This window comes from Mesitornis unicolor, unplaced genomic scaffold (assembly GCF_000695765.1).
Source record: "Mesitornis unicolor isolate BGI_N332 unplaced genomic scaffold, ASM69576v1 scaffold9590, whole genome shotgun sequence".
NCBI classification, from domain to species: Eukaryota; Metazoa; Chordata; class Aves; order Mesitornithiformes; family Mesitornithidae; genus Mesitornis; species Mesitornis unicolor.
The window spans coordinates 1-9,391 of NW_010160241.1; the positions used below are offsets into that span (position 1 = coordinate 1).

Consider the following 9,391-nt stretch of genomic DNA (forward strand, 5'->3'; position numbering starts at 1 on the left):
AATCTTATATAGATGCACAGACTATTTGGGAAGCACCTGCTTTTCTTTTAAAGGGATGAATGCTAGGCCTCACAGCTGACTTAATTTTCCAGACTATTAGACTGCTAGGAGATGGGGTTTATGCCATTTTGCATCCTTTAGTCTGAACTAACATCATCTTCTTTTTCACTTTCATCTCTAATTTAAAGCTGGGGGGTTTTCTCTCTAAGCTGATTGTTCCAAAGCAAACGAGGACGAGCATCTCACCTCCTCTGGAATAGTGATCATAGTGCTGGGCAAGCCTGTAGCAGGGATACAGCTTCTGCTTGAGCTCAGATTCCTGTGCACTTAGTCTCCTGAATATTTTCTATTTACACTTTTTTCTCATTTTCTTTTACAGTCCCATTGGTTTCTAGAGTTTGTCCAAGTGATGTCTGCCGCATCTGGAAAAGCGGTGCCAAGCTGCGCGTTGATATCACTTTACTGGGCTTTGAAAATATGAGCTGGGAGAGAGGAAGGCGTAGTTTAATTTTCAAGGGAGAAGGTAAATATTTTAGCATACCTGCACCATTGATCACCAAATGCTGTGTCAGCCGCAATGAGAAATGCCAGTTTTGTATTAAAAGAATTTGGTAATAGGGCTGAAATTTGACTTCAGTCTCTTACTTACCTTTCTCCCTTCTGTTCTCCTGCTCCCTAAATAAAAATGATTTTAGATACAGCTCCAAATTTGATCTCAGCTGAGTACAAAGTACAGTGAATTAACGTCCACCTTGATTTGATATACAGCATCTTCTCAGTTTTTCATTCTGGAATACTGTTGCCAAGTTTTCTAAACTGAGATGTACCATTTCCAACAGATACTGGAGGTTGGGCAGAACTAATCGAGATCAATCACGATGATAAGTTTGTTACAACGGAGCGTTTTGAGATTTCACAGCACATGAAACGTTTGACACTGGGATCTATGACACCAAAAAGAAAAGATGTGGAAAGACGCCTTACATCTCCGATTATTAATACGTGCCTTGATACAAAAAATATTGCTTTTGAAAGGTAAGATACAAAGTTTCTCATAACTAATGAACACTTCAGGATTATGGATGGTCATACTTGCAGTAAAACTTTAAAAACAAACTCCCAAAAGCCCTGGCAATGAAAACTTCTCGGGCTAGATCTGAAATTACTTTAAACTTCACATACGATTAGGTGAAGAAATTTGGCTTTGAAGAAATTTCAGCTTATCATATTAGTGAGACCAGTGTTAATGCCTCATTACAAGTTTGCTTTTCACCCAAATCCGTATGTGTAGTGCTGTATATAGTCTTCTTGTGGTATCGGGGGGGGTTGGGGGGGCAGATTGACCTGTGCATTTGTCTGGGGTTAAAATCAAATGTTTAAAAACAATTTTAGAAAAATGAGCTGGGGATTGTGTTGAAGTGCAACTGTAGAGACACTTGCGGTGTTTGCTTTTTGTCAGAACCACATCAGGATTCTGGGTCTGGAGAACAGAAAAAGCAGAAGGTGTAAATGGTTATGAAGCCAAGGTAAAGCCCATTCTATATAATTCAGAGGTTTTATTCCTAACTGCATTTTGCCTTTATTTCCTGACTATTTCAGATTCTAAACTTGCCATCAAGAGTTTTATTGTGTTGCTGGCACAACTGGGCAGGAGTGAGAAACTTGAAGGCTGACAGGCTTGTGTGAGGGATGGTGCCTGTATATGGGAACATCAGGAGAGGCTCTAGGGGAGACGAAGGATCAAAGCATTTCAGGAGAAGAGGCACCAAAGATTCATGGGTAGAATTCTCTTCCATCCAAAAACTGGAATTTAACTAATTCTTGAATGTTGTCATTCTTTCACCATTTAAAAGATGAGGAACCTGTTGGTGAAGTGCCTTGAGCACTCTCTAGTAACAGCATCGCAAGCAAATAACAGCCTCCTGCTGCCACGAGTGAATCATGAATTCAAGTAATGAAAGGCTGTTGGTAAATTAAAGACCCTGACCACGCTCTTGAGTCATACAGTTGCTTAGATTTGTTCTAAGTGACGCCACTTTTGTCTTCCATTTCACTCGAGAGAAATATTTTTGAAGATTAGTGTGTTAGGAATTTTAGAATCCCAAGATTTACCTTTCCTGATTCATAAGTCTGCGTTTACTCCAGTTTTTGGAATGTGTGCAACAAACTATGTTTTGTAATTTCATTTAACAGAAGAATAAATGCTGAATACCTTTCTGCATTTATATGAAAGTTCTTCTTGTAAGACTGCAGGACCTTTCAGTTGGACATCGGGGTTCGTTAGCGCTCCTACAGAATTAAACTGTCGCTAAATTTTATTTGGAAGGTCTTGCATGACCTCTGTTTGGAAATAGCATTCTCTCTTAAAATCTACCCATGTGCATATTCTTTCCAGCAGGCTTGGAAAAATGCCTGTCTAGTTTTGAGGCCGGTTTAGTTATTTACAGCAGCGTATTTAAAAGTGTGTAAATCAGCTTTCCAGGAACTTGGGTGAAATTCTCACTTCAGTTGCTGACAAAGTTGATGACCAAACTCCTTTGCCGTTCTTTTGCGAGATTAATGCTGTCTGGAGGCACCATGGTGTGTGGTGTGCAGGGTTTCTCATTTCAGCAGCTTGCCCAGCAGGTGGCATGTAGTTTCAGCCTTAGCATAGGCCTGTCAAGAATATACTATGTGGGATTTCCATTTCACTGAAGCAAATAGAAAAATCAAAGTGCAGCATTTCCTGTTGATCACCAGTAAGTTAAAGATTAAGATCTTTGTTAATGAGAGGCAGGTCTGTGCTGCTTTTCTCTTTATTCTTTAGAGTTGTGTACATGGTGTTTTGCTAGAGACAGCTCTTAACCTTTTTGGGTTTTGTCCTTGTACTTTTTTTTTCCATTAAAGGTATACATTGCAAACAATGTGAATGTGGTCACAAAAATCCGAACGGAGCATCTAACAGAAGAGGAGAAGAAAAGATATAAAGGTAGTTTTCCTATAGGATAACTGGAAATAAATAAAACACTTTGGCTCTCTGGTACCTTCTCTGTGTGACTGCAGGAGGACTGGGCAGATAGACATGGGAAATACTTTTCTTGCTGACTTTGCCCTGCTTTACTTTCACATACTGAGTGTCTGAGGTAGCTCTTTACTTGACTCCTAGCCTACAAATGAACCAGTATTCATCTTAGCTGTGTTTAGAGGAAAGAAGAACCCCTCAAAACTGTTGAAAGCTTATTGAAAGTTTTATAAGGCTGCATTTTTCCATGCTATTCCCTGCTCTGGAATGTATTCACACCTTTACTTCATTTTGGCCATGATTACGAGCTTCATGTAGGTTTCTGGGTTTTGTCCACTAATTTCTTCTAGTATTTAAACTAGTAAAGGGTGACCAGCCAGGAACCTCGTATGGAAACACTGCCCTTTATTGGGCTACCTTGGGGCCCAGGAGGGGAGGCATGGTGAATAATAAAGCTGTCTGTTAATGACAGAAACCACTGGAGATCTTTGCCTCTGTTCTGTGTGCTGTACCCATTTTATACCATCAGCTTTAGGTCCTGGGCTTGCCTGGTAAAGCTTACAGGAAATGTGAACCGGTTACTTTACGTTGGGTTCACAGCCTTGTTTGTTTGCCTGGTGTGTGTGTAAATTTTGCTGCTGATTAGTAGTAACAGATTTTTTTGTTTTTTCCCTCTTGTTACCTGAAGCTGACAGGAACCCCCTGGAATCCTTTCTGGGTACAGTGGAGCATGAGTATGGTGCTCAGGTGAGTGTCCTTGATGTCAAAACAGGTCACTGCAGCGCAGAGATCGGTGCCGATAGGAATTCTGGGTGTGTGGAATCACCTCTTGTTTCTCTAGTTTGGCAGCAATTTTCATTATGAGGTTTAAATTCACCCTGAGGGTGTTTTTGTTTGTTTTAAGCCCTCAAATGTTGTGTACGTATAGCAGGTACCTCCTTCTGAACGCTGTTGTGCAAAGGCATAGAATCCATTAGTTCAGCAAGAGTGGCAGTCAATGTGAGCAAGCACAGATCTTAGTGGCAGCCCAGCAGTAATCTGGGAAGACAGATCCAGAGACCTGCGGGACCCTCAGGTGGGAGACAGCGCAAGGATGGTGGTCATCACACAAAGATAACAAAAAATGAAGTGATCTATTATCACCCTGCTCTTGAGCAACTCGGAGGAAAACCCATATATCCTGTGCTGTTCTGAAAGGCGTTGATAATGATTTTGACATGGCTTTAGAAACTCTCTTGCATCTGTACATAGTAGATAATAGATTTGCCAACTGCTGGCTCTGTATCAGCATGGTGATGTGGATCTTTCATGGATCTAGAGTTTTTTCTTTAAAATACTCCATCAAAGTTTTGCCTTCAGTAAAGGATTTGAAGCCTAGAAATGCTGTAGCTTGTGTGTGCATTTCTGGTTGGTTTCTAGTTTTAAAGTAGAGTTTCCCTGTCTTTGCTTGGAGATTTTTAACCTCAACAGAAAGCAGTCTACACGTGTGCACTTGTGTTTATGGCTAGATGTCACTGGTGTCTGAAACAGAGAATGAGTAGCTACTGTATATGTTCCATACATATGTTTTGGTTTGGTTTTCTTTCCTCTCTTGCCTTAGAGTTCGACCAAGACAACAGAGTATGCTGCAAGTAACAATCCCACTGCTATCACCCTGGAGGAATACTTTGACCCAGAATTTGATCTGAAAGGCAGAGACATAGGAAGACCGAAAGAAGTCACCATTCGAACGCAGAAGTGAGAAATAAAGTTTTAACTATTTCTAGTTTATTTCTTCCCAGGCATCTAATCTCTGGAAACCATTTTTACAAATATCCAGTGTGGTTTGCCCCCAGCTTTCAAAATTAATCAAAAAAAGAGATCTTGGAGTATTCAGCTATAGTCCAATTCGTCTTCCATTAAGTCAAAGAAAAGATTTAGATGAGTGCTGTGACTTGTTAGGAACCTCCTGTGCTTTGCCTTTGGCCTGACCAGGAATGTGGTTTGGTTTCTCAGAGCAGTAACCATCCTGACTCTGAAATACATGAAGCAGGTGACAATGCTATGTATTTTGCTTTGCATCTGTTCCTAAACTGTAATCTTAGGATGTTTTTGTGCAACTTTCTCTTTAAGATTTAAAGCAACCTTGTGGATGAGCGAAGAGTTTCCCTTGTCACTTATGGAACAAGTCACTCCCATCATCGACCTGATGGCCAGAACTAGCGCGCATTTTGCCAGACTTAGGGATTTCATCACCCTGGAATTTCCACCAGGATTTCCTGTCAAAATTGGTAATATTTAGGAAATTTTATTGTAGCATCTTCTTAATTTCCATTCTTTCTCATATATGAGAAGCATATACTTAGAAAAATAGTTTTCTACTAGATATCTCTCTGGTATCTGGAACTGAGAACCCAGATGCATGTTGTCTTGTACATCTGGGATCATTGAATCCAAACTGTGAATGACCAGCACAGAAGTATAAATTTGAAGACAGTATCATTTCAGTAAGAATGAGCTGTTGATAGATCTTTCCTCTGAGCTTCAGTGCCTTAGATTTGGCAAATCTTATTAGAAGAGATTTAGAGAAAGAGTGAGAATGACTAAGGGCAACTTCTTGGGGAAGTGGGTTACTGTATAGAATATAAAATAATATGTATACTTAAGTCATTCTGGGGTGGTACTTGTGGAGTACACTCAATACACATGTGAGGGTTTGATGTGACTGTAGGTGTGGAAGTGAATGAGAGAGTTCTCTTTTTGAGAAATCTTGTACTTTTTCTTACAGAAATTCCCCTGTTTCATGTTCTGAACGCCCGAATTACATTTGAAAACGTCAATGGCTGCCGGACAGCTGACAAAGCATCATCACAAATGGTTGGAGGTGCACAGTGTGATCCAGGTAAGGAGTGGAAAGGTGCAGCCATCGCATCTGTTTACATTTCTGTCAGTGGAATGCACAGAAGAGAGAGGTGCATCAGCTGCAGAGAATGAAACATTCCCAGGTGAGAGTTCAGCCACCTCAGCACTCTTCTGCACGCTGGTTTTATTTGTATAGCTCACCAGTGTCCTAAAGGACTCTGCCTTCTCTCTTACTGTGGTGCTTGTTTGCCACAGAAGTCTTTCCAAGCCTGTTGGTACATTTAGCCAGGTGGTTTATATGAATTTTTTTGAGTTAACTTAATAATGCATAAACATTCATCAGAATTTTTTTAAGTCACAACTTGTAAAAAATATATTATGCCATGTTTGTAACTGTGTTTGGCTTCTACAGGTGCTAATTTCGAGGTTGACCAGTCAGTGTTTGAGATTCCCAAATCCTACCATGTCCAGGATGACAGTAGGAACATACACGTGCAGGATGAAGACAACGAGATCATGCAGTTTGCTATTCAGCAGAGTTTGTTGGAGTCTGGTGGAAATAAAGTAAGTGAAGTAAGAGTGATTTCGGAGTTGCCTTTCAGTGACTTGCACTGCAGATCTGGTAACTGCTGTGGAATTGTCTCTTTGCCCATTTCTAGGAAGTGGGGGTGCATGCCAATGGAGCCGTTGCATATTCACAGGACTTCAATATACAGTATCAGAGGTAACTGATTTTTGTCAGTTCTGCTCTTAAAACTGTGAATTTGATCCCTCTGGGCTGAATGTTTGTTTATTAAATGCTGCGCACTTCAGGGTAGCTCTTACTTATTTTCAAAATCATTATGCAATCCTTAAAAACATGGCCATATGTATTTAACAGACCCTTGAGAATATGCTCTGGTATCTGTGGGGTCTTCCAGCAGTTAAGTGCAAGGGAATCTTTGAGCACACGAAGAACTGCATCCGCTTGGTTCTTTTGTACACAGAAAATCACTTTACCTTTAAACTGAGTGAGAATGCTTTTAGGAACCTGTTGAAAATTTAACTATTAGTAGGTGTGACAGGTTGTGAGGAACCTTCAAAGAACAGGATTTATGTTGGGAACTTTACAGATGTTACAACTGCTCCCTTATCTTGAGAACTGCTTTCTGCCCTCTGGGGCTGGATTTTCGGGTTTGCAGTTGGAAAACAGTCGCTAGGACGCATCATTGCAGGAAATGTGGAGTAGGCTCTGTCTCTGTTACTTCTTGAAGTTCTTTTTCTCCCTCAGGGCTCTGCAGGAGAGCTATCTAACAAGCTCAGGTAACTCACACTGCAGCACCCCTAGCGAACCTTCCAGTTTTGAGAAGGACTTGCAGCTCGCCATGGAGTTGTCTGTGCGAGAGCAGGAGGAGCGGGAGAAGCAGCGTCGTGAAGAGGAAGATGCGGAGCTTCAGCAAGTTCTACAGCTTTCTCTTGTGGAAAAATAACTCCATAGCGATCTCCTGAAAGAAGGATGACCAAACCTGTGTAAAACTGAAGGCTTTCAGAGCCGTCAGTCTGAAGACCACTCCGCAATTGCTTAAGTCAACATTTCATCTGCCTTCTGAGTTGGCATCATCAGCTGCAAAAAGCTGACTTATTTTCGGTTGAGGGAGTTCCATATCATGGGACTCTGCATTTGGCTCCCCAACGGTGCAGTCTTAGCTTTGAAGGAAAAGTTTTTATTCTAAATGTATTTATTGAAGAGCAGATGGAAATGTTGCTTAGCATCAGGACATAGGATTGCAGTAAAGCTTGAAAACCTGATCGATGGGGAGCTCAGGAGGGTAATTTCATTACTTACCAAAGAAATATTCATCTGCTTAAGTAATTTCTGAATAATTCAAAGCCATTGGCTGTTTCTTCCAGTCGTTACATGGGAGAATATCTATGCGCATAACACACACGTAGGGTAGTTCTTCATGCTGACAGCGAACCGTGCCGACAGATGTTTCCCGTTACTTTTGTTTATATGTGATTATCTCTTCTCTAGTTACTGAGATTTTATCACGTGCTCCTGCTTAAGAAGGATCATTTTATACTTGAACAGCTAATCCAAGCTCAAGATAAAACCAGTGCTTTCAGAAAAAGGACAAAACAAGCAGCCAGTAAAATTTTAGAGCCACAAACGGGACCATCTGTCCGGTAAAGCAGCAGTTTCTGCAGTGATTCAAAACCAGCTCGTTCCCATAGGCAGAGGGCAGCGAGAAAATAAGCGATAGGTAGAGGTGCTTCTTTGTGATCACTTGGGGTGTGTGTGCACGAGTGCTTGCCTGTGTGTGGGTGCTACATTCAAATAGCAAAACCAAAAACAAACCAGGTGAAATTTTAATGTGTAATTATTGGGAGAGAAGTTTTAATTCTGTCATCTGAAAGGGAAACGTGTGTTGCTTTTTAAAATTCAAAGGCTCATCCTTCGTGTGAATACATATATTTTTTTATCTGACTATTTCTATTGATTTTAAACCAAGCCAATAGGGCTACGCTCCTAAAAACGGTATCACAAGGATTCACAGGTCTGTTTTAACCAGCTTTCCTCAGGTCTTTCCTCATAGGATGTATTTGTAGCTCTTTTACCCGCACTTCTGCCGGTGTTTACAGCACTTCCACTGCGACTCTCAAGTGCACTCCATGCGTACACGACATACATCCACGGGAAAGCCTTACAGCAGTGAAACGTGAGCAATATCCCTCTGTTCTGGCTGGCAGGAGCGTGAAGAACCCACGGTACCTACGGTCTGAGCTCGCTACCTAATCCTGCACTCACTCCTTGGGCAAAACGGGGGGCGGTTCTGTGCGACCAGCTCTTAACCAGTATAAAAATCACTATAAAACGGACTTGATCATAACCAGTGAGATGGTGGGGAACTCAGAACCCTCTTTTAAACCAATAATCCGTTGTTTTACATAGCAAATGATTAAAACTCCTTCCGTGTACACTAGCACTGGTGTATCTGGGCCGTTTTTGTTTGACGGTACAGCTTGCATCCCTGAACAGCTGATGTGGTGGTTGCAGGAGCGTTGAATTTCCCGCAGTGGCAGCGCTCTGTGTTGGAATTGCGTCCCTTGTTGAAAAGGGGATTGCTGTGACTCTCACAGCTGAGAAAAGGGAAGAAGCCTCGCACTGAGCTCTTGACAAAGCTGGGAGGTAGGAGCTGAAGCTGGGTTTTCCCTCCAGCAGCAGTGAAGAGTGCTGTTGCCTTTATAAAACTTCATAAAACTGTCTGACGGGGATTTCTTTTCTGTTCAGCATTTCAAACGTTACAAGGCGGTGGGAAATCCGTTTATTTTTTCAAGCTGACCTCTGTTTTGTTTAATATATTGTAAACTAATGCCTATTGAGCAGTTTCAGTTTTGTTCTCCTCCTGCTTCTTAGGCTGGGACTGTAAAAAAACAAAAAAATATTTGGGTGTTGGGTTTGAGTGTTTTGGGTTTTTATTTTTTGCTTTCTGTGACATTGGCATTGTTCCATCTAAAGTAAAAGGCCCCGCTTTCCTAAAGCAGGTCCTGCTTTTCTTAAACCCCAGC

The 9,391-nt window shown here is 41.4% G+C and overlaps 1 protein-coding gene across 1 annotated transcript; it reads left to right on the forward strand.

The window, feature by feature from the left end:
* Positions 1-379: 379 nt before the first annotated feature.
* On the forward strand, positions 380-7,459 carry ANKRD13A (ankyrin repeat domain 13A; the record flags this gene model as incomplete). The annotated part of the gene is made up of 11 exons (XM_010189444.1): positions 380-523; positions 840-1,035; positions 1,460-1,526; positions 2,887-2,968; positions 3,690-3,748; positions 4,602-4,738; positions 5,114-5,271; positions 5,769-5,882; positions 6,255-6,406; positions 6,502-6,566; positions 7,113-7,459. Coding segments are annotated over 11 exons (1,373 nt in total), but the record flags the coding sequence as incomplete, so codon positions are not given.
* Positions 7,460-9,391: the final 1,932 nt, after the last annotated feature.